Source organism: Anticarsia gemmatalis, chromosome 16 (genome assembly GCF_050436995.1).
Source record: "Anticarsia gemmatalis isolate Benzon Research Colony breed Stoneville strain chromosome 16, ilAntGemm2 primary, whole genome shotgun sequence".
Lineage (NCBI taxonomy): Eukaryota > Metazoa > Arthropoda > Insecta > Lepidoptera > Erebidae > Anticarsia > Anticarsia gemmatalis.
Window position 1 is genome coordinate 8,987,138 of NC_134760.1, and position 25,891 is coordinate 9,013,028.

General features: G+C 38.5%; 3 protein-coding genes across 4 annotated transcripts in view; all 3 read right to left on the reverse strand.

Annotated features, from left to right (window-relative positions):
* Positions 1-11,586, reverse strand: part of LOC142979397 (frizzled-4-like) — a 38,192-nt gene extending 26,606 nt beyond the window's left edge. The window contains exon 1 of the mRNA XM_076124278.1: positions 10,357-11,586. Within this exon, the coding sequence (XP_075980393.1) occupies positions 10,357-11,270 (914 nt within the window). The 5' untranslated portion in view covers positions 11,271-11,586. The remainder of the gene's footprint in view (positions 1-10,356) is intronic.
* Positions 11,587-11,979: 393 nt separating this feature from the next.
* Reps (RALBP1 associated Eps domain containing) lies at positions 11,980-22,071 on the reverse strand. 2 transcript variants are annotated; one of them, XM_076124078.1, is made up of 7 exons: positions 21,734-22,071; positions 21,251-21,658; positions 21,060-21,086; positions 17,897-18,053; positions 16,036-16,198; positions 14,603-15,413; positions 11,980-14,515 (listed from the first exon to the last, which is right to left on the reverse strand). In XM_076124078.1, exons 1-7 carry the CDS (start codon positions 21,881-21,883, stop codon positions 14,081-14,083), a joined length of 2,151 nt encoding a protein of 716 aa, XP_075980193.1. In that variant the 5' UTR covers positions 21,884-22,071; the 3' UTR covers positions 11,980-14,080. The 2 variants fall into 2 exon arrangements, with proteins under 2 accessions (XP_075980193.1, XP_075980195.1); XM_076124080.1 differs by lacking the exon at positions 21,060-21,086.
* A 703-nt stretch (positions 22,072-22,774) lies between these two features.
* Positions 22,775-25,857, reverse strand: LOC142979634 (glyceraldehyde-3-phosphate dehydrogenase). The gene is made up of 2 exons (XM_076124682.1): positions 25,710-25,857; positions 22,775-23,985 (listed from the first exon to the last, which is right to left on the reverse strand). Exon 2 carries the CDS (start codon positions 23,981-23,983, stop codon positions 22,985-22,987), a length of 999 nt encoding a protein of 332 aa, XP_075980797.1. The 5' UTR covers positions 23,984-23,985; positions 25,710-25,857; the 3' UTR covers positions 22,775-22,984.
* Positions 25,858-25,891: the final 34 nt, after the last annotated feature.

The window sequence follows — 25,891 nt, forward strand, 5'->3', positions numbered from 1 at the left end:
AATATTAGACGGAACTTTTCTAAGACTTACTTTCTCCATAACTGTTGTATGTACTACACATATTTATAGTTTTATCTATCAATAAAAGTAATGGAAAAGCATATATGATAAGTATAAAAAAGTCCAAAAGTCGGAATTAATAAAATTGTAGCTGAATAAAGTTTACTCTATGAACTTTCTAAAAATCAAAGCGTTTAATGTTTTAAATGTAAAAGTTAACGCAAAAAGTCGAAATTATGCGCAATTTACGAAACACAAACGTGAGATATTCCACTCTTCGAAACAATAATTGACTTATTAAACTTTTGCACACCATTAAAATTCTACAAACATGGAAACCTGAACAATCAAACACAATTTGTTCCGTCTGTTGATAGATCGCATCAAAATATTAAAACACACACGTATCGTGTAAATATAGCACGTTGGTATTTTTATTTTATCATAAACACGTCTAAATATTCCCCTGTCCGGCCAAACATTCGGCCGCTTTTTGGACGCTCGTTTAAATTACGGCCGGCGGGATTTCTCCTTACGATCAATAAATCAATAAATATATACGGCTAAGCCTGTCCGTCTGTCCGACATTAATGGAAACTGTTGTTTGTTTAGGACGCGCGATCCTTGCTCCAACAGTTTGTTATTAAACGGAAGCTGGAGCTGTATCGACGACTTCCTGCGCGTTCGCTATTTCAGATGTTATGATTTACTAGTTACGACAATGTTAATGTCTTTCTAAATGTAAATCTGTACAATTTGCCGCTGTAAAGCGGAATTTTAATGGCGGACGATGAACTAACGTTTAAACAGTTTCATACGTTCCATGGAATCTTCGACACTCGCAACAACATTTTGTTTTCAACTGAGAGGTCGTAAATGCATTGTAAGATCGTTGGTTTAAGCTCCAGATTTAGCTGTTCAATCAGTCGTATTCCTTCCTTTACAGTTTACATGTTGGGCATGTAACATTCATACGTGTCGGTTCGGAACGTACAATAGCTTTCTTTGACAGCTTCTTGTCAACAGACTGCTAACAAGCACCTGTTATTTTAACAACATTTGTTATCCGGTGTCTGCCAAAAGCTGGTTAACTGAATTTGCAAATAAAGCGTGTTTTTGTTGACTTTTTACAATAACTGTCCAGCGAGGAACAACTACTGTTCAAAAACAGCCGGCAACAATAAATTATGTATTTTTTTCGCCGCCAGTACCGCGGTGCGGACGGAAAAAAAGTCTACCTGCTCTCCCGAACCCACACAATGGGTCCACCATTTATTTGGGCGAACGTCGTAACATTTCACGTTTTCGTATTCGGAAAAAACGAGGACTTGCACACAAAGAAATCCCTGCATTTTCTGAGAACAAACTAAGTTTAGTTTAGAAATATAAATCAGTTAACGAGACAATCGAAGGTTGCAGAAATAAAAGGAGACATAAAACTTTATAGTGAGGCTTTGTCTAACGGAAAGTAGGAACTGTAAAGTATCGAGTTGGTGATAATGTTTGTGTCGGAGGTATCTAAAAGAGTAATTAACATTGATGGAGTAAGTCGGTGTCGAGGCGTAAGTTTCGGGTGTTGTGTTCACAAGTAGAATGAGCCGTGAAAGCTTTTAAGACGTACAAGACAACGTGAGCGCGGCCGGTCTTGTTTGGGAGAGCAGGCGCTAAACAGCGCGTACGCATCCGCTGCTGTCACCACAGTTTATGGACAATTGAGGAATTGTGGGTAAAACAGACCACAATATTGATATTCTCTAGAAACACAAATACTTATTATATAAGTAGAAACAATTAAAAAAAAACATGACCATACTGAATCTAGAAAAAGAAGCTGTTGTGAATAGATTCACTGTAACCATAATATTGATGTGACCAATTTGAATGACTAATCTCTACGAATCAACTAAATCAGAAGTTGTAACCTCTGACCAAACGAATTTGCTTTTCTCACAACATAAACGTTTTTAATTGTAAAAATAATTATCAACAAAACCGTGGACAATAAAGTACGTAAACTTTCTATTAACTCTTGCAAGCGAAAATAGAAAACAAGAAAGCACTTCAAATACAGAGAAATAATACATTGTTTTAAAACAAACTTAGTTACTTGCATTACGAGTAATACGAGGAAAGCTTTGGTCACACTACAACGTCATCACATTTCCGCTGCGCAAGCACTGATGTTGTTCATGTTAAGAGCTGTGTTGAGTCAGCGACCACCACGTCGCAGCTCCCGTGACCAGATAATGCACAAACAATAGCTAAGACATTATGTAAATAATACACGAACAGAACCAAGTGCATCAACTTACAATCTCTCCTCAGGCATAATGCATAGTACATTCAGTTGCTATCGATAATAAGCTTATTACCATAACCGACTATATGAATTATCAGCAATTTTAAAATTCCACTCGAGTGGCCAGTTTCCTCGAGGCGGACAGGTAGACAGATAATCGGCCTTAATTACACGGCAATCCATCATCGAAAACCAACAAACAAGGTAGGCTACAGCAACGACGGCCCACCCACTGCACCTCACCCGAGTGACCTTTACTGTACAACAGTCCTTAAAAACATAAGCGTGTGCTTGGGAACGCGTCCTAACCATCCCGTACTTACTCGGTTACTGAACGCTCGGCCTCTTGGCGAGTTTCGCAGGGTATTTTTAAAAGAAAAATATAATTTAACCAAGATCAACCAGCTAATAAAGCTCAAATGATTCAGACCTATTTAACGTTCCTTGAAGTTTGAACATAAAACAACAAAGTAGTCATTCACAGAAGCAAGTTCTTAATGAAACCGATCTCGAAGTGTGCCGATTTCGTCACAATTTTCATGAATTCTGAAATAGCAGCTTTATATTTAGTTCTCCAGTAACACCCACATACGTATAAAGTGATGTAAAAATAGAGAGTGACAGTCATTCATGTTCGTGTTCGTAAGTGAGGGTGAACAATGGGCGACGATATGATCATGGTGTCGTGCCTCGGACTTAAGACCAGTTCCCCTCATATCTAAGCCGTGAATCGCAGCTAACAAGCTCGCTTGGTGCACTCGCCCAGATAACAAAATATTCTTGTAAAATAACTTATGCCTTACGAGACTGTCTGTACAAACATTCTGCTGAAGATAAAAAATACCCAACATCAACATAAGTAATTTGTCTAATCTCACATGTAGTTAAGATACGCAGAAATCGTACATTTGCGTAATGCTTTTAGGAATCTTGAAATATCACTCGCACGGGCCATTTAACCTCAACGCTCAACAGCTCCGATCATCAATCGTTTCTAAAAGCTATCATCCACCTCATACAATAAACATGAGATTATCGATGCATGAGGCAATAAAGAAGATAATTGGAGTAATAAGAATTATCGTTAGAAAGAAATTGGTCTACGTAACCAATATACTTTTTAGTTTTTTGATCGACGTAGCTCTTCTCACAATTCCGGGTATACTATTTGTATCCAACAAAGCGTGTTCCAATAATGAGGATCGCTCGATACGATCTCGGCTGGGCTGCGCCCGCGCCGATTACCGCGCCAGATATGCAGAATCCTCGTTGCTCGGCTCCTTTGTAATCTCGCCAGGGTAAACACCGCATTGTGCTCCAACGAGCCATCTCGCCGCTCGCTTATTGTTTTTCTAGTAACCGATCCACTTCACCAAGAAATAATACAAATTTCCCGAACGAACGTCTTAATAAACCATTTCGCATTGGAATTCGGAACCATCAAAGAGACTATAATAGAATTTATAGCCCGCCTATAAAAAGACAAGCGACTTCTCAAAAATGCTTTTTACTACCACACTTTTTAATGGTTTTATTGCTCGAACGGTCCTAGTTAGGCTTTGATTATATCACTGCTTCTCGTATTAATTCCTGCTTCAATCTGCAAATTACAGCAAATTGTTACTTTTAAAACAAAAACAACTGTCGGATCCATCTCGTCATTCCATAATGTTGCTGTGCCAGGTTGGTAGGTTGTTAAAAATGAAAATTATTCTGCCAGCGCAAACTACGGTGATTACATATCAGGCGGGCCGAAGCCCGAGGGAAGCGCGTCTCTCTCGCTTATTGCCAGATGATTGAAGACCCCGCCGCCTACGACGCAGTCCTTTCTGGAGCGTGAGCGAGACGGCACGCTATCCTGCCGTGAGCGGGAACAGGATGGCGACAGCTCAGCATCTGATTAGCATCCCAATTACGGTGCGGGCGCGCAGTGGGATCGAATCTTCGTCCGTAGTGTTGTGCTACAACACTTTTCTTTACAATATTTATCGAAGTCTTATTGACTTTTTTAAAATTACAAATTGGTATTGAGGCACGTTGATTAACTGAAATGATTGGATTGATAGTTTTCGATGTAACTTATTACTCACATGTTATGTCTAACCACAAATACTATTAATAATAGACTTAATACATAACAATATTTACAATACATTGTTACCTAGCCGCGCTGTCGAATGTCAATGTTATCTCTAACAACAATCACGGCTGGGTTATTGATCGATAATAAACGTAATAACGAGTGGCAACCCTATTAACGAGAATGGCGGCTGAGAGCGGGCGGGGCGCGCTCGTGTTGAGATTACATCGCCGAGCCAAGGAAATTTTAAATAAACAAGAAATTATGAACCGACCCCAAGATTATACACCTCCGTATTGAACAGACTGTAACTAGAGAAAATTACGACAGCACCAATTATTTGTGACTGAGCACTCGAACAAGTATACTTTAAGAAATTGCGGATATTCGCCTAATTGTTGAAAATCGCGCGGTTAATTTCCATCGAGAGCTTTGACTTTCTATTCCGCCACAAACATTACCTATTAAGGGGCAGCGGTATGTAATTAGGCAGTGCAATTGCAGCGATACAATGGTTGGAAAGCGACACGGACCGACAATGTAAAACCTAATATCAATTCAGTTATGACTTGTGAAACAACAGTTGGAACGCGTCTAATGTTTATAGTCATGTCCGCAGTATTTCGCGTTTAAATGAAAATGAAATTACTGTTATTTAAAGAACAGAAATTCTACAAGAGCTTAAAGCACTAAACAAAAGCTTTTATGTTTAAAGCCGTGTCCACAAAGCAAGCGCACTCATGAATACTTTGGACTCGGTTGCTTGTGAAGGGCCTGAGGAAATGACTACAGTTTGCAAGTAATTACGAGTACAATGTTGAGAAACATGGATATAAGTTAAACAACAATACCAAACATAAAGTTACTAATAAAATTTCACGGGAGAGAAATACGTAAAGTCGAAAATGTTAAATCAACTGTAAACGGTTGGACATAGAGACACTTGTACGGCGGGAGAAGATTTCAAGTAGGCGAGTGGATGTGAACAAATCATAACGGAGCGTCGCAACACGTCCGTAAGCATTCACTGGTCTCTTGGCGCATGAATACAAAACCAATTTGACGTTTCTCATTACGCTGCGACCACAATATGCGTTGGACTAACTAGTTCCGCGCTGAGCGATCTGTTATTATGTTAATGGGGCTAGTTTAGAGGCTGTGAGGCTCGATGCCAGTGCCTCCGCACACGTACGCTGTAAACAATTAAACCGGCTCCTTTCATGTGTCAATAAAACGCGATAACTGCTTGTAATTGATGGTATAACCAGCATTGTGACTGGTTACGCACATTGTTACTGCTCAACAGTCATCGACTCGATTGCGCGTCGGTAATTACGACTAGGTCGCATTTGCATTGTGATACTAGGTCATTGAGTTTGTACTGCGAAGGGTGGTTCATTGCTCGAGCTCAGTTTAGTATAATAAAGGAAGCGAAAGTTACTCAAGTCAATGGCGTCAATTCCGTAATACTAAAGACTGAGTGTAATGTCTCCCATTTACATAAACCATCTTTTCCATTTGAATCAGATAAAAACAATATTCATGTAGACCGTAAGCATCCATACAATAAAGCGATTTCACAACTTTTCATAATTTTCGGTTTTTATTATAAGATTTTATGAAATTCCCAATTAATTATCTGTGTATTTTAATCTCAACCATAAATTAATTATTTTGGATTAACATTTAAATAAGTATACTTAGACTTTAATCCTTGCAAAAATGATTATCAACTGTCAAAATTTATCAAATATTTTCCAAATACAACTTAAGCATAATTTATTGAAGTTTCAATGCCGCGAGTCATAACGAATGGATCTATAATTTTCGCATTAACGATATTAATAACACATATTATAAGTTTAAATGATTGATTGTAATTTCCATGGTAATTAACGATGATATTTTTACAACTTCAATATCTTTGTATCTTATCGAATGATGTTATTTATCTCTGCTAGAGCTGGGCTACTTGTTTTTATCCAGTCACAGTATTTAACAAGAATTATGCGCATCCGGGAAAAGACTGATAATTCTTACTAAAACGTAGTAAAGAATCCTTGCCATCTAGTGTTATTTTAAACAAAAGAAGAATTTGTCATTGTTATCGTGTGGTGCTTAAGCCGAGATTTAGATATATTTAAGCCTAGTTTATGAAATCTTTTTGGTGGACCGTTCACGCGACAGTTTCTTAAACATTTTATAACATGACTCAGCCAGCTATTGTAATAAAATATTCTAAAAAGACTTTATTCGACCTGCAATGTATCTAATTAACCCGGAACCTTAGATCTGTCGCGTCGGCGACTGTACCAAGTATCAATATTTTCTAACAAAAATATGTCCAGGATTTACATAAAACAGATTCAAAGAACACCGCCGTCGTATAAATCAACGGGGAATTATCATAACGAGTCAGTTTTGTAACGAAACTCTGGCTTTCTAAGAAATTAATAATGTGTGCCATAAAGTGTGATTTACAACTTTACGGCCCCATGTCCTCCTTGTATCTGTGTATGACGACATCTCGCATATTGATAAACCTCCTTAAGTAACGTTTCTTGTAGTAGTCTAATCTAACGGAATCAGGAATAATTTTGCATGATAGATTATTGTAATGAGGTCAATTTAATATCGTGTTTTAGTACCCAGTCTGGGTATTAAAGTAGCCCCCGAGATTATGTTTAATAGAGGGTTTATGGAATAATGGTTTAGGGACTGGAAGAAATAGTTTAGTTTTAAGGCATCGTCGTAAGTTCAAAAAAATACGATTTTATCTACGAAGTCGTTAATCTTGCACGTGTAATTTTAAAAAAATACGTCTATAGTTCACACTTTCGCCTGCTTTTCTGGACTCATATATGAACATATGTGCATTAGACTTTGCTGTGGAGTGTAGGCCAATGCACGTTATGACAGTCGGTACTTGTCAATGAATGAGGCATCAACCTTTCCGGGACTTATATGTCCGTAACTTGAGCGATTCAAAGTTTAATCACCCCTATAAACATGTTGCAATTCCACTACGTATAAATTACCTTTTAATAATGCAATTAATTGCTGAATTTAAATGTTGATGAATAGGCTGTATATTTTAATGCCTAAGCTGCATGATTCTGTAAAATACTTTATCTGCTGAAACGGTAAAATTAATTATTTCATTCACAATATTTTTGTTAAGTTGTAATAAGTTGCTGTTACAATGCATTTTTGAGACCTTCCACAATCCTCATGATAATGCAATGTATGAATAAGCACAATTATCATGTTTGTAGTTTAGTAATAGCCTTCATGTAGAAAACGGTTTACAATCAAATTACCAGTGATATGCTGTTTTAGTTTGGTAGTCCGCGCATGTCATTTACCTCATTAAATTCTAATATTTTCATCGTATTTCGCAAAACACAGCATTAAGATTTATTTATTTAAAGTATTGAAGATTTTAAATCACGGTCTCAGTGCAATGAACTCTGAAAGAAATACATTCAAAAGCTAACACATTTCAAGAGCAGAAGAATTACGTGCTTTTATGGCCATGTCTCCTTTTTACATTTCTAAACTTTAACTCCGTTACGCCACCATTATGAAAAAGTTAATTACCGTCGTGTTTGGATGCATATCCTGGAAGGCGTCAATCTAATCAGGAGTTCGGTCCAATATAAAGTTTCTTTCCAATCAAATAGTTCTGCTAGTCGATCAGAAACATGTTTAGCCCCCCGGCAATATGTTCAAGCACGCACTTAATAACCCTTCACTGACTATTATAGGAATCAAAGCCCACATGGTCAACGGTACTTGAATGTCAACTCTTTTAAATGTCAAACAGTCTCTTAATTAAATTAAGACCATTGGTATTTTAATCATCTACAAATTGTGTATACTCGTAATTGGAAAACATTAAAAACTTTGAAATAAAAACGGTATCCATAATTCATTTTAATTTCCTCGTTTGTCTATAATGTCAAGTTACACCATCGTAAGCGACAGGAATTGTAGCAATTAAAAACCGAAGATCGATAAAACAAGATGCCTATTTAAATGTTCAGTACAAGTACGGAACATTACACACAATTTAAATAATAAAATATCTGACGTTCATATTACCAATTAGAGAACTATTCAGAGAATCAGGTTTTACTTTCTTAAACGTGTTATGATTTCGAAAAATGTCTTCATTAGCGCATTGGTTTCGCGAGCAAGAACAAAACGCATTTCTGGAATGGCGGGAATATGTTCGCCAGTCGGTATTTCTTTTTTAATTGTTAAATCTAAAGTGGGAAGCTTTTTTTCTTTCTTAACAAATCTAAGGCGAAATATTTGTAAGTGCTTAGTATTTCAAGTGTCCGTAGCTTTTAGTTTTTTACTGTAAATGGTCAGAGGATGGTTGTTAGCAAGTTGCGAGCAAAAAGCTAGCTGCAAATAATGCTGAGCGCAAGAAGCAGTATCGCCAATATTTCTCAGATACCAATGATTGGATCGCGGCTCTGTATGGGTAGTTAAACCAATATTTATGTAGAAATGCAAGTCGGCAAGTTTTTGCCGCACAACCATGTCGCTTCAGATTTACAAGATTTTTCTTCCCGGCGTATTGGGACGTAGTGTTTGGAAATAAAGAACATTTTTCAAAATCAATAGAACGTTTGACTTGTTCTCTGAACAGGGCTAGTTTTTCTGTATCCTCGTCACAAAGTGTATTTTGTTACAACCACGTGAAGTTTTACAGCTGCGTCTTATTATTTTTTGTGGAAGGCGACCATAACTCATTTCCTATGCAGTAAAAATGTCACTTATACGGCAAAATTAATGGCTAAGTTATTCTTAGAACTAATTGCCTGATAAAGACAGCATTCGTTTTTTACATGTCTATTTTAGTTAGTACTTATTCTGTCTTTAAATGTCGTATTATAATAAAGTCTGTAAACTTTTGACCGTACGATGATAAATGTATAATTCGCCCGCTACAAACTGTGTTGTATAAACGAAGGTGCGTTCCGAAGCACGCAATGCCCGAGCCATGTTTCGTCGCTTCCAAGCGGCACCGTCTTCGCCTACCCGTGATTTATTGGTCCTCGTTTATTTTATTTCCCAATTCGTTTTAGTTTACAGCCTCGATGTTCCTCTAACGTTCTTTTAGAAAATAGTCTTACAAGGAACGACGGTGATATATTCAGTTAATGTTACGAGCGATCGAAAAAGGCTATATTGTATCATGAATTTGACAGATTATGTATGTAGCTTTTGGACATAACTTTTCCATTTATCCAATTAAATAAAGGAAAAGAAATGGGAGCAGTCTTTGACGTTAAAAATGTTAAGATAATAGTTTTCTCAAACATTGTCCTGAGGTGATTTCGTAACGGCAGCATCTATTAGCTGAACGAGACAAAGAGCAAGTTCCATTTGTTTCAAACCGTTTCAAAGCGTGACTTATTACTGAGAAAACAATAAGTATTGCCGTCTAGTAGTTGCCTAGAGGAATTTGAACTCTGTTAACTCTATTCAAGTTTAAATAGCTTTGTGTAAGCTCCCCGGCTCCGACTACAAACAATGATAATAATTTCTGATTTTGTATTACAATACGTGTTCTTTGAAAGAGTGAGCTCGTTCCCTTGCTAGCGTTGACAATAACCGTAAAGTCGATTTGTGTACATTTCTACCTGAAAGATTTTTTTTATTTAAGACCAGCATTGTTGCTTTCGCAGTCAATGCCCAAGGCCAGCAGATTAGGGGACATTATAACGCGACAAGTGAGAAAACGTAATTGATTGGGGACAACGCTCGGGACGAGTCTCCACAATGGGGACAGGTATTTGTTCAGATTGTAGTACAAGAAACCTATTGTCCAATTTGATCGGAGGCGTCAATTGTTGCATTTCTTTAGTAAATCGATTGTTTTGTTTGTTTAGAGCAGGTAAAAAGAAGGATCTATTTGCAGAAATCAAGCTCAAGTAAATATGTAAGTATAGTAAAAACTTACCAAACTGATGCAGCCAGGCCGAAGTAATACAGCAGAAGGAAGACGACAGCGCAATTTGGGTTTGCCAATCCATCGTGCGCTAGTAGCATACGTGTAGGAGAGGTTGAGTCCTTAGCACATCCAGCAGCAGCTCTGCCGGCGGCAGCACGGACGCCCCAACCGGCAGCGGCGGCGCACCGGCACAGAGCCACCAGCACCAGCGCGCGCTCGCCGGCTCCTCCGCGGTCTCCACACGCCAACTGTGCTCCCACAGCTGCCAGAGTACACGCAAAGCTAAGAGCTGCCCACGTCGTTAACCATACTTCTGCAGCTTTCCTCTGTCCAGACTCCCACAACACTTCCGCGTCACAGAACTGCGCACACCGCGCTGATCCTCTCACCCACACCCAACTGTTAGGCTTAACCAACCTCTGACAAGCACCTCTGCCACCCGTGTTGGCCACATTCAGTGGCACTGTACCACCCATAGGTGGAGCGCGTTCCCCGGGCCCCTCCATGCACATGTGTTCATGGTTATTCTCAGCTGGGAATAGGGAACAATCCAACTCTGGTGGCCAGAGGAAACCGAATTTGTAGAGGACTGGGTAACATTTGGCGTAGACACTCTCACACAAGCCCCTGCAGGGTCCGATAGGAAGCGCCACTTTGTCAGTACACATCGGCACGTAGACGGAGCACAGGAACAGATGCAACTGTGAGGAGCAGCCGTACTGGACGAGAGGGCTGAAGGTCTGCAGAGTCACGTCGGCGTCCGCTTGCAGGGTATGCCGCGCCAAGTTGGGCATTCCAGTCTGATTGTATCCAATGTTCTTGCACATCGCCACTTTGATAGGTTCACATGTCCGCACGGTGGCCTCGGCGGCGACTCCGGTCACTAAGGTCACAGTTAAAACGAGAGCGTTGATGCACTGCATGTTCGGAGACGATATATCCGGCGAGTCACATCAAAGATCTCATTGTAGTCGTGAATGTTTACGCGCGAGCGCCGCGGTAGCGCGAGGAACGTACGTGCGCCTCGAGTCGCGTCTCAAGACGGTTTATGTGCGGCGACGGGCCGCGACCGGCGGGGGGAGCACCATCAACAAAAAAAGGTACGCAGGTATGCGCTACAGTGTAGTGTTGCGGCGGGAAAGGGAGAGAAATGGGCTCGCACGGCTCGTGTCGGTGTCCGGCCGCCGCCGCCGGCGCTCGTCGCGCTTGCAACTGTCCACGCCGCACTCTTATCAATCGCACCTTATCACTGAGGGTGGATTCCGGCCCACTGATGCGGTCTCGATACTATATCGATTTTTCGATAAGTCCCCGATATCGGGCGGTACATATCAACTAGATTAAATGAGATAGGTACTATATTTAGACCGTCATTTGGAAATTACCGAATTGTTCACACGTAACTGTATCTAAAGACAATAAATTTGTGGCGTTGCAGTTATATAGGTACCTAGATGCAATAAAATGTTACGGTAGTTTTTGTTTACGTTGCGGACTTTAAGATAGTACCTAGCTATTTTATTGCCTAGAATACGTTTGACTGATCGAAATGTAGTATTGTTATTTTTTAAGGCAAAATTTGAGTTGTTTTTTCTGACCACTGTGCACCCCTTTGAAATACAAATACTAATAAAATTTTGAAATAAATTTATTGTACATAATTTACTACATTGTATTTAAGCATTACTGTATAAATTTTTATGAAACATAAATAGGTAAATAGGTATAATGGTGAACATTATTAGTAGTACAAAAATTGGACCAAAATGTATATCAGTGGGGTTATAAAGCGTTCGACAGATTCTCGCGAGAGAAATCAAAAATATTTACACTGCGATGAGGCTGCGATCTATCTGAGGACCATATACTTAAAGTTAAGACTAAAATGAAAGATAAATACTTTTACAATAATCTTATTATAATACAAGTTTTATTTTAACACATATTCAGTAGCTAATATTGTAATTTGATAGTTTATAACATGTGGCCGCGCGTCGCGGTGTCGCGGAGTCGCAGCGGCCACCGCGCTCGCCTACCTACTTACAAATAACAATCTTATGTACTCTTCATACTTCACAAGTCTTGTACAACGCCTCATCCCGATAGCTCTTACAACTTGACATTTTTACATCCGCTAAGCTAATGTATAATACAACATTCACAAAATTTTAACAAATACACCCTCCGTCTGATGGAATTTTACACTTAAAACGATGACAAAGCAAATTATAATAAGGAATGCTAAACAAGCGATACTAGCGCCACCCTTCAGTTACATTCATGAGTTACAACTAACTGCTAATATTGTACAAACGTATTATGAATCTTATAAATGCCACGGGTACGAGTATAACGAAAAAGGAATTTAGAAAAACTACGAATCTTTTAGATTCACAAGAATTTGGCCACTAATTTATGATTGTTTTTTTTTTTACAATTTATAAAATCTTCGACGGATGCATTTTGGTTTGTTTATGGCCGATTGTGATATTCTAAATTTATTATGTTCTCAAAAAGAACTTTTATATTGCCACTAGATGGCGAACCTGTATATAACTCTGCATTTATACTGAGAAAACAAGTATTCATTTTGATATTGGTATAAAATTTATGGAAGTACTGAATAAATTAGTAAGCAAGCACAACCACGGGATAATACAATATATTTTTATCAATCTTATACAAATTACGACACAAATTAGCGACATTTTTTAAACGATTGTAATCATAGTGACAATTTAAAATAATCATAAGTATGTCATGATAAACGTAAACATTCTTGATACTCGCAAGAAAGTCAAGGATTCAATCCAGATACAAAAATGTTATCAATTATTATATTTTGCGCTTTAGCAGAGACAAAAGCATAAAATTGCGTTTTGAAAAATCTTTTTATTTTCTTAATTTATAGTCCTTTACATTATTTTCTTCATATCTATAAGCCAAATAATGCTCGCCTTAAATTTTCACTAACACTAATAAGTCTTCAAGACTAAAAACTCTGGAAATGTACTGGAGTGACGTCATTTACACATTTTATATACAATATATAATATAAAATAAACTACATGAATATAAAATAATATATTGTGACCAAATATTAAATGCTACTACCGAAATCAACGATGAAGTTAAATACTGTGACTTTGTGTAAATAATATAACAGTTATATTTATAAAATAGCCTCTAAATAATAATATACAAGTTTTTAATAAATAAACGCATTCGTGTTCAATAAAAACGCTAAATAACATATCCATAAAAACAATTAAAAACCTTTATTTCAACTGGAATTTTGAATAATTTGTTTTATTTATTAAGAACTTGTAAATCGACCCCTAAATGAAAAATATTAAAAAGATACAAAAATATACGGCACAACGCGGTAGACAACGTCAGTAGGATTATACGAGTGACATGCCACAAGCCGAAGTGTGCGAGTGAGTCCAGACCGAAACGGCGGGGACCGGCGAGGGGCGAACGAACAAATACACCGGACAAACGTGTCTCGGCGAGACTATAACAATACTACGCGAGCGATTCACATCTCATGAGATTACACAAATCAAATAACATTCACTATGATCTATTCGCGTTAACAAAACGGTGACAGGTTAGACGAATCGACAATTTGAAACTCCTCTCGATAACGGGTCGGTCGAATGAATCGATCGCATATAAATCGCGCGACTATCTATAAGTCGAGTGAAGCGGTGAGGCGGGGCGGCGGTGACTAGAGGTGCGGGTCGAGGCGCAGGCGCAGCTGCTCGCGGTCGCGCGTGACGTCGGCCAGCTCGGCCTGCAGCGCGCGGCACACGCGGTGCAGCACGGCGTTCTGCTCGTGCAGCGCCTTGACGTCGGGCTCGGGCGACGCGGCGCCGCGCGGCTTGCGGTACACCTCGAAGGCGCCGTGCATCTTGGGCGCGTCCTCGCGGTTGTAGCCGAAGCCGTCCGCGTCGTAGTCGCGCGCGCTGAAGGCGTCCGCCGCGAACGTGCCCTCCCCCTCGCTGCGCTGGTTCACCAGGCGCCGCGGCGGCGAGCCGGGCGGCGAGGCGCGGGGCGGCGGCTGCGGCGGGGCCGTCGGCGCGCCCTTCAGCCGGTTCAGGTCCAGCGACGACGAGCGCGCGTGGTTGCGCAGCGGGCGCGGCGGCGGCGGCGGTGGGGGCTCCTGGGAAATGATTTTTGGTTATAAATCAACTCTTTAAGAAAATTATGTCAACGTTTAGTCGGAAGTAACAATTCTTATATATCTTACTTTTTTAGGCGCGTACTGCAAAGACTGCGGGCCGTCGTCCGCGTGCACGGAGGACTCCCTCGCGGGTGGTGGCGGCAGCACTCCCCCCGGCTTGACGGGCTTTCGCGGCTGAGGTCGTTGTATGGACTTGATCTCCGGGTTGGCGCCGTTCGGCGGCGGCTCCGGGGGCTGGGAGTTCAGTCTCTTAGGGCTCGCGAGCTCGAAGGCGTGCGCGAAATCGTCTCTTCTCGGTGATGTACTCGAGCGCATGTCGCCTTCACCGTGTGCCGGCAGAGTGTTCGCGTCTGGGGTGACGCGCACCGCCACCGGGTGGAATATCTTGGGGTCGCGTTCGACGGCCGATTTGTGGAAGTCGAAGTTCACCGGCTTGGGTCCGGGGCTCGAGACGCTCGAGGTCGGCGAGTCGACGAACTTCGTCCACTCTTTGTTGTTGACTTGCGTTTCGGCTTTCGGCGGGGTGAGGGAGGGGGGCCGGTCCTCGGGTTTCTTCGTCACTTTGCTTTCGTAGGGATCGTGGGTTTCGGTTTTAGGTGCGAAGTTGAAGTCGGCGGAGGTGCCGGAGCTGAACATGTCGGAGCCGAGGTCGACGAGGTCGGTGGTGACGGCTTGTTTCGAGAAGCGAGAGTCCACCTTCGGCACGAGGCAGGCGGGCAGCGCGTCCGGCACGGGGATGTTGTTCCGCCTCAGCACGATCAGATGCATCGCTATACTGAATTCCTCGAGGGTCAACATTCCATCTTTATTGATATCGGAGAGCTGCCAAATTTTCCGTAGGTCCGGTACCGGCAAATGAGATTTTTCGAAAAATAACCTGTGGAAGAATAGAGGCCATTTTATCAAACGTGCAATTTTGTAACGATTGAACAGCTGTTAAAAATAGGAGCGTCGTAATTGTAATTTTGCTAGATAATATTTCAGATAAAAGCAAACGTTTTTATTATCGCATTGTTTGTGTGATAAGCCAACATGATATTTACTTCCTCAAAGTTTTCCTTAATCATTAGCATATCTCGCAGTATTCAATCGTGACTAAGATCTTGTTTTACAAATAATGTTGTAATTTGTGGTCGATATTATGTACATATTGTTTTCACGCATACGTGATCGTTCCACCGTACGTATTACATAGCATCATGCATCCGGCAATGCAGTCTTACGTGTAATCGTTTATGAGCAACAATGCGACCAGCACAATAAAATCGAATAAACTTTTTAAAAAACTTGTACCTTACAACGTATTATTAATATTGCATCACCTCACATAAAACCACATTACATTGTGTTCCTCAATCAAAAAAGACTACAAATAACAGCTCGTCAATAGTACCAAACCATTATCATCATCATATCAGCCTGTAGACGTAGGCCTTCTCCAAAGATGCCCACACAACCAAAGCTTTAACGCCTGATTAAAATAATGAAGTTAATTTTACCTAGCAGTTTGTCCGGAGAGCATGCCCCGGTCGGGTCTGAGCTGCGCGAACTGTCCGGCGTAGTGTCGCGCCTGCACGTCGCTGATGGCCCAGATGTCGTCGCCCGCCTCGCCCTCGCCCTCCTCCTCCGACGAGTGGCGGTCTGATGATTCTTCTTCAGTACCTATAAGTTAAAATATTAGTTCCATCATTGTGATGTGTAAAAGCAATTTGGCTATCTTTGGTCGCCTAGAAAACCCAAAAAGTCTCGTGTGTGACGACATCGTCGATACTTTGTCGTCATCGTCGAAGTCGACAACGGGGTTCTGAGGACTGACGGCTGTGTCATTTCAACGAGTGACACGACTTAAGAACTGCTATGTAAAAGGCAATTGAGAAAACCACCATATTTAAATCCATGATAATGGAACAATAGTGTGAATAAAGCTTAATCAACAAGAAAAAGGAATTCATATCATTTTAAGGATTCAAAAATCTGATTAAAATAAGTAAGTACATTACACATGAATACTACAATAATAATTTTCGATGGCACACAGTTCCAAATTTACAATATTTTAACCCCGCAGACAAACGTCTCAAGGACGAACGTTTGTAGTATGTTACTTAATAATTTTAATGGAATCGATGCGTATTTAAAAGCGTATAAAGTAATATGAGTCATGTAGCGTCAAATAATTGCGCAACTCCACCACTGCCAAATACTGATAATAAGTAATTAAGGCCAATTTTGTCATAACAATATTATAAAGAGACACTGTTTCTATCTTGATGATGAAAAATGAAGCTTTTATCGTCTCTACGATTTTTTAATGGCTTATTATGCCTTCGGCCTTTTGAAATACAGCAATCTTAAAACCATTGGGTGCATTTTATTGGTGCCAGTAGGCCACTGAGATTTAAACAACTCGTCTTAATTTTTAAAGGTCTAAATCTAGTTCGACTTCAAACTTATCCAAAAAGACACCTATACATGACCACAATACTTCTATTGGCTACTAGTTTCTACTACAATTTAATTTGTTATGTAAATCACTTTTGCTTGTCTCGTTTCAAGCGTGGGCATAAAAGCTTATTGGGATTAAGAGGTCCAAGTGTTTGGGAACCACTGAGGCCCATTAAGATTTGAGATAATAACTGATTTTAGGACGCAAGTAACAAATCTTATCGACTTTTTTCAATAACTCTCGATATCGCAGACTAATTGCCTACGATTTCTAGTTTGTAAAACCTTTTTATTGTAACAAGGTGTTATAGCGGTCGGTTTGCGGTTACACTACGGATCTAGTTCATATTGTAGGTGTAAAACTGTAGAGGAAATACCTAACGACCTACGCGATAAATACTAGAGATATATAGTTATATTTATAAGATAGACATTATACAGTTTTATTTTTATTAGCGGAAAATGGTAGGCCAAATTCCGTTAATAAAATTAAACTTTTGGTCGGAAGTTTGGAACATTATAAGTTTTAATGAATAATAAGGAAAGGTTAGGGAAAATTATAAAAATAATAATGTATTCTCAAGACCTTTAGCTTCTGATAGAATTAAATGTTTGGATAGCCTTTTAATAGTTACAAAGCAATAATAAAGTCGTATCCAATGTCCATGCCTACTAATAAAAGAAACTATGTAACTAACGTAACGGAATGAACAAAAATCGTTCAATTTGAAGCAACTCATTAGTACTGTCTTCGTCTGTTTGACGTAGGTAGGTACATCGAAACGGCAAATGATGCATCCTACTGAGCAACACATAAAAGTTAATTATGTTTCTGTAGTTGGTAGCCGATTGCCAATACGAAATTGGTACTAAAAATTAAATTTATCCTTTCGAAAGTAAATAAATGGTTGTTACCAAGTAGTCTTGTATGTTCCTCTCCAGTGTTAGCGGGCCACACGCCGCGGCCGGTGGCGCTGTGCTCCCACACGGGGTGCACGCGCTCCGCCACGCTATTCGTGGGGGTAGGGCTCTCGCTCGCCGTGCTCCAAGGCGACCCGGTCTTGCCTCTCCGCTGAAGAACATTGTACAACAAAGTTAATATCATGTAATTTAAAGATGTTTATACTATGGGTTAGTTTAGAATAGATGACTTCTCAGTGAAAGATTACAAGTATGAATGACTTCTGTAGTTTATATTGACGTACAAAAGCGTATACGCATAAGTGCGTATACGTGCACGTGCATAATGTATGTCGAAGGTACGCAGTGTGGAGATGTCATAAGATAAGTTCAGATTCGTTTTTGTATTGCTCCTTAAAATATTATGTTGCTTAAACTCTGGGATGTTCTTAAAATGTATCTTTTATATAAAATGCTTTTATACTAGGTACTATATCAAAGATATCAGAACCAGACAGAGGTAAATTCTTCTCTACCGATATTAAGTAATACACTTTAATTTATTGGTGTTTTGTAAATATTGATAATGTGACCTTAAAAGATTGTCTAACTGATCAAAATGTTTTTATACCGTAGTATAGTATTATACATATTTACATGTATTCAATTATGTTCAACAGAATGTCGTGTATGAATTCGGTATGTAAGCAACACAAGAACAAAAAAGTGTTAATGTATAAACAGCACACCTTCAAGGTCGAAAGCTCACTAAAACTCAAACGACATGTGTGCCGTTTGTAAACACGACAAACAATTAACGTAAGCATTACAGATTATTATTAATGTACATGCTAATGAGTTTGGATGAAACACTCTCCTTTTAACAAGACTATTTGCAGTTGATGCTGAGCCAAATTTTGTATGATTTTTGATCCTCAACTCGGTTCTATACATATAATATCACGCCTGTTTTACTAAAAGAAGTATGCAGACGTGTCAGAAACACCATTCATAATATTAGTCCCATGTAGGTACCTAAGGTGACAAGCCTTTTGCCGTTTACCGGGCACGATACCAAACTACGGTCTACAATTGAGTAGTGCTAATATAAATTAGAAAAGGCCAATATTACTTTGCTCAGCCCAGAAATGGAACTCGAGACCTCATGATTAGCTGTTGGATACACTACCGATCGTGATATAGAGGCAGGCGGTTTTATTATTAACGAAATTATAGAGCCTTAACTCCAGTAGCTTATTATCTTAAATTTCTCTTTGAATCACACAAAATCTTGAGCCATTATTAAAAAATACAGCCCGTATTTTTTTTATTACACTGCTTAAAGGAAAATATTATACAATCTACAATAAAGGAAAAAACAACAGAATTAATTATCAATAATAACTTTTCCTCACTCAATAAAAATTATTGGTTCATAATATTTTAAAACTGAGGCCAACATTGCCTAACACAATAAAGGCCAAAAACTGGCCTTATAAATAAACTAACTGCTAAAGAAATTAACAGCAAATGTGTAAAACATCTGAAGAAATTATATCTGATAACCTGATCTAACCTAACTAATAGATATCTAGAAGTAGTGAATCTGGGCCTATTTACAATAAAATGAATTCTTGGCATTTTGTTCTAATCCTTGGCAACAATTGGAATAAAATAAAAAGCAACTAGTTCAGTGCAATTTTATGAGTTATAAATCATACAAAAAAAGGTCAAATTGAAAAAATCCTCCATTGAAGTTGGTTAAAAAAACATTAAATATTACCAATACTGATCAGTGTTACTTCCATTAAAGAAAAGAACAGAGCATTCTTATCCGAACTAAGCATTAAGATAAATCATAAAACAGCCTCTATATAAAATGTCTCAATCCAACATTTTGTATACTTGAGTGTAAGTATACAAACATAGCACTGTTATCTACTACTATTAGCTGGCCATTAACCTGACTGATAAAATGTCACTACAAAAATGTTAACCACTATCTTGTTGTTAAGTCTTAGAGAAATGGCATTCTTTCATACATGTATTTTTTCAGCCTGGTTGAGTGTCTCTCTGGCAGGCAAAGGCTCCCTTTTCCTTTAAAATCACCCTGTCAGTGATATGTTGTGACCAGTCCTTCTCAAATGCATGTACTTATATTAAATTATTACTATGATTTAATTAGTTTCTGCCTACCCCTATGACAAGAGGCAAGATTTTGTGTATATTTATATTAAACTAACTTCTGCTTTGGACACATGAAAATAATTCCCATAGTAAATTATATCCTGAGTCAATTCAAGCTGCAGTATTTGTGTGAAACTGTTACAAACATACATTCTTACATCAAAAATATGACACCATTAAAGTATGTGAGATACTTTTGCTGTTACAATATTGGTATCATGACATTCTATCTTTTTCTCGTAATAAAGACAGAATTTACATTTGAAGATCAATCTTCCCTAATTGATAAGATTTATAATCTAAATGCATTAGAACATGTATGCAATGTGGGCCAATCAAATCAATATAGAATTCTGAGTATGGTGTCCATGTCTTTATAGAAGAATAAAACAAAAGCAGGGATAAAACATGATTTCATGCAATATCAATGCAAAAGTTGTTAAAGATGATTCCCCAGAGGGAAGAAGATAACATTATAAATAAATAAATGCATTTTTTTAATATGTAATAAGGAAGAAAACAATATAAATCAATATCAAACCTATTTTGCATTGCTAACAATGGTTCAAATACTTTCATCTCTGCCTACCCCTATAGGTACAAGAGATGATTTTATGTTTGTATGTATGTATGCTATTATAATTTCTAGCTGCCTTCACAGAACTGAGTAAAATGTTGATAAAAATTGAGATATTCTCATGGAGAGATTAACTTCATTTAATCTCAATAATAAATAATCTAAAACATACCACACTACTCATTTCCAACCTATTTTGTTCTGTATTCTATAAATAAGGTATGAGCAAAATACTATATCATTATGAACACTATTTTTCTCTTATCATGCAAGTTATAATTAGAATGAGAAAAGTGGGTTAATTGTACACATGGGTAATGAACTGGCTACTTGTTATTTACAACATTGTTTACACTCAAGTTTGTCTTTTAATGAGTTTAAAACATCATCCATGCTATCAAAAACTTAACTTACAGTCTCTATCATTAACACAGAAGGTATCTGTTGGATAAAATACTCTTATTAGATTACCTAGCATCTATCACACTATGTTTACATTAGTTCTTTGAACTGCTCTATATTTCATCTATGGCTGGCAAAGGACTATAAATATACTGGCTTTTGGCAACATTCAGTCAAATGAGATACTAAGTATGTTGACTTACCCCGTGAGAGCCAGATCGCTGTGACATTGTCTCAGACTCAATTTCAGAGTCTGTACTAATTCCTTCAGTCGTGTCGTGAGACAGTGCTTGTGGTACATCACTATCTGACAGGTTTGATGACAGTCTTATCGGCTCATATGCACCAAGGTTCCCAAAAGTTCTTTCTCTTTTAGGTAGGTGCTGTTCATTTGGCGAATTCGACAACTGTATCAGGTCCGCACTCGCTTCAGAATTCAAAGCCCATGTAAACCTCGGCAGAGGCAAGTCCACAGGAGTAGAAAGTAGTTCAGGTTTTAATGCCATATTTGATTGATGTGCTGCTATTAGTTTCAGTGCCGAATAAAACTGTTTCCTATTCATGTGACTCAGTGACGCACAGTTATTAGGAGCAACACTTATATCCATGATCTGTAACATAATTAGTGCTCATAATCATTCATTCACAAATGTGTTATCATACGTATAACCTATACGATTTTTTACCTGTTTTAGGACATCATTGTGTACGTTTGAAGATCTAAACAATTCTGTTGCTTTTAATATAGGTATTTTCCCATTAGATTCTTCGTCACAACATAAAAACAAATCACCGAAATATCTCATTTCGGTTTCTGTCAAATTGAGATCCTCCATTATAGCAATAAAATGACAATATTACGGGTTTCTACACAGTGTCTTTAATTTATAATTACATAGGCAACATAAATAACCATTATCTATTAATGTACACCATATTCATTGATAAATAGACGGATTCGAAACTTGTACATCACAAAATTTACACGAAGCAAACCAAATGTCACTGACAGACAGCTGCCTGATGCGGCCATTAAAATAATTAGAGCTACGCACACGTTCAGAAACCGATTTTAGAGTTGTGTTGATTTAGTAAAGTATCGGTTTTTGAAAAAGGTTTAAAAAAACTATTGTGTTTATACATCAACCTATTATATTAAAATGAACTACTTTTTAAACTTTCTATTTAACAGTTTTATTTTGTAGGGTTTGTGTTAGCATTTCTTTACATAAAAAAACCAAACGTATCTAAAACCACATTATATTCTGATGCAATATCCAATAGGACCTATGAAACGGAGTGACGACGACTGACGGACAAGATATCCATGAAATTTCCGCATAAAAAAAATATTAAATTCGTAATATGTCGCAGGTACACAACTCGGACATGAAATTTAACTAGGAGCTGAGAAATATCTCATACGTCCGACTCCACTTTCCTCCTTATAGTACATTCATTATTGTATTTCTATTCTTAATTATTTCAATCCCATATAATTACACAGGGATAACTTTACATTTTAATAAGTACTTTACGTAGAGATTTATTGCTAATTTCATTCTGCACCTTAGATTTTATAATTTGTAACTAATCGAAGTTAGTACTTTGTGAAAAGGCGATGACTGATTACCAGTTTAGGATCTAAGAATTGAAAAAAATCCACTATAAATGTTCTTACTGCTGCGGTTTCACTTACAAAAAAGGAAAATAAAAGTAGGAACAGATATTTTGTTAATTATTTATTTGAGTTCTTACATGATTTTTGCAATACTGCATAAAACATTGTGTGATTATTAATTTATACATATATCAATACTACTGTCAAAGTAGCTGAATAATTTAGATTGATCGCTAAACTTAAGCTTAAATTATAAAACTCGACAAATCATATTCATAACATTCATAACATTAATCTCTATTTTACATACAAGTATTTAATCCTTGGTCTGGATGTACTTGATGAGATCGATCACGCGGTTGGAGTATCCGTACTCGTTGTCGTACCAGCTGATAAGCTTGACGAAGTTGTCGTTTAGAGAGATACCAGCGGCGGCATCAAAGATGGAGGAGTGCGCATCACCGATGAAGTCGGATGATACAACTTGTTCCTCGGTGTAGTCGAGGATACCCTTAAGAGGGCCCTGGGCAGCCTCCTTAACCTTCTGCTTGATGGCATCGTAGGAAGCGGGCTTGCCAAGACGGACAGTGAGGTCGACAACGGATACGTTAGCGACCGGGACACGGAAGGCCATACCGGTCAGCTTTCCATTCAGAGCAGGAATGACTTTGCCGACAGCCTTAGCGGCTCCAGTGGAAGCGGGAATGATATTCTGTTGAGCACCACGGCCATCACGCCACAGTTTGCCGGAGGGTCCATCAACAGTCTTCTGGGTGGCGGTGGTGGCATGCACAGTGGTCATCAGACCCTCAATAATCTCGAAGTTGTCATGAATGACCTTGGCGAGGGGAGCAAGGCAGTTGGTGGTGCAGGAAGCGTTGGAGATGACCTTGAAAGAGGGGTCGTAGGCGTCAAGGTTGACACCGACGACGAACATGGGTGCGTCTGCGCTGGGAGCGGAGATGATGACCTTCTTGGCACCACCTTCCAAATGGGCCGAAGCCTTGTCTGTGGTGGTGAACACACCAGTGGATTCTACAACGTATTCAGCTCCAGCCTTGCCCCATGGGATAGCCTTGGGGTCCCTCTCGCAGAAGACAGAGATCTTGTTTCCGTTGACTACGAGGAAGCCATCCTTAACTTCGACGGTGCCCTTGAAACGACCGTGAGTGGAGTCGTATTTGAACAGGTACACCATGTAGTCAAGACCGATGAAGGGGTCGTTGATGGCGACTACTTGAGCGCCTTTTTCAACAGCCGCGCGCAAGACCAGACGGCCAATGCGGCCAAATCCGTTGATACCGATCTTCGACATGTCTGGAAAAATCGAAAAGCACAAATTATTTGACGGCCGATACTAGAAATTATTGTAATATATTTAGTACTTTTTAACTACGGTTTGATTACGACGAAATTAATGTCTGTTTTAGTTCTACATTCAACTAACTACAGTATGGTCAACTAAGTTTCATGATATCATAGGTTAAATAATCAGTTAACTGATTTCATCATCATCATCATCACTGATAAATAGCAAAAATACAATGCTTATTCAAGTGCAGATACCTACGTTATCATAAAAAAGGTACTTTAACATGATTGTCTTTGAGGGATTATACATGATTGCATTGATTTACGTATAGTGTGATTCATAGAAAAAACATACATTAACACTTATTTTATTGACACATTCAGAAAACCGAAAAGTATTCTTCAACTGCATTTTTTTAATGCTAGGTGAAATGAAAAATTCACAAAATCACAATACTAATTAAGCGTGTAAAACTTTCGACAGTATGTACCTACTACTTTTCATTAACTAATAAATTAAGAATGCAATGAATTGTAAACGAAAACGTACGCAAAGGTATTTAACACGATTTTATGAATTAAATGGTGATTTCATGAATTGAAGTATCACGCAGACAAGTAATGATATTAGCACCCGATTAGCTGATAAGAGTACGTTTGCCTTTTACCGATATTGAAATTAAATACAGACTAGCATATGATTTTTTATCACCGACAATATACCTACCTACCAACTGTAAACTAGACAGTAACTAGACTAATATTTTGCTTGATCATCTTTACTATAAAATAATTCTGAAGAGTAGGAATTTCTTACACTTTGACTTGTAACTAGGAATTACCTAAGCGCATAATACATTTCCTTAAATGATAGAATTACTATTATCCTGTTGTTACCGTTAACAGCCCTACATTTCCTTCCTATTTTCCCATAAATCATCGCTAACTACCTTCAATGTACTGCATATAATTCGTCCTAGCGTTTGTCGACCCCTAGTTACGATTCAAGGTCAAACAAAAGACAAGCAGGTTATATCTCTGTGCTCTGAATTAGCAATTTAAAAAACTGGATAAAAGCCGGTAATATTATAATAAAACGTATTATCTGTATGAGACGATGACCATTAATACATATTAGATTGTATTTTAAAAACGAATATAATTAGAACGAGAATTTAAACGAGTAAAAAGGTTATTACAGTTTGCAGTGCCCATGGAATGCACTTCTAAATACCAATAAGACTATTAGCGCCATGACTGTTTGCACGTAGGTCAGTTCCCGAAGTATAAATAGCAAATTCAGGAAGCCAGTGACATAATCACGCGCCGGCTTCGTGTTTGCACTAAATACATAATAAAAATTGTTTGCGATTGTAAAAAACTAAACACCATGCAATAAGATAATCGTATGATGAATGACGAAGCCGGCCGGTATGGAGGTCGCATAGAGGTCACACATAAAAACAGTAAAAACATGGATATTTTGAACCTATAATATTAACAAATAATCAAATAAAATAACTAATGCATATTTGCATAGCAGTGAATGTTCATGGATTACACAAATTATTATAAAAGTTACAACAGATCGTAAGTTCTTAACACTGCTACGTGGTTAATAAAATACGGCCGGCAAATTGTATTAAACGTTTCGATCAAGTTTAGTTATGGTCTTCTTGAAACAATCGAGTAATAATGTTATTAACATACAATTGTTTTTATGTACTTACCGGAATAAATTTATCAGGAAACAAGTAAATCTGTAACACCACGTACGCTCTCCCCGAGATGGAGTTTTAAAATGTCAGCTGAAGGACAAGGCAGCGCGGAGTCGGGCATGTAATAATAGACAATTTCCAGAAGATCAATGAACCAAAGAACAAAATATTTAACAGACCGGGTAGACACCTAC

Bases quoted from the DNA above. Each gene is read 5' to 3' on its own strand.
- Reps (XM_076124078.1), bottom strand. From the start codon at position 21,883: ATGGAGGATCTCAATTTGACAGAAACCGAAATGAGATATTTCGGTGAT. The intron at 18,054-21,059 runs GTAAGTTAAGTT...AATGTTCTTCAG, and splicing joins CTGTGTTAATGATAGAGACT to CGGAGAGGCAAGACCGGGTC. The intron at 14,516-14,602 runs GTAAGATATATA...ATCATTTCCCAG, and splicing joins TGCAGTACGCGCCTAAAAAA to GAGCCCCCACCGCCGCCGCC.
- LOC142979634 (XM_076124682.1), bottom strand. From the start codon at position 23,983: ATGTCGAAGATCGGTATCAACGGATTTGGCCGCATTGGCCGTCTGGTC.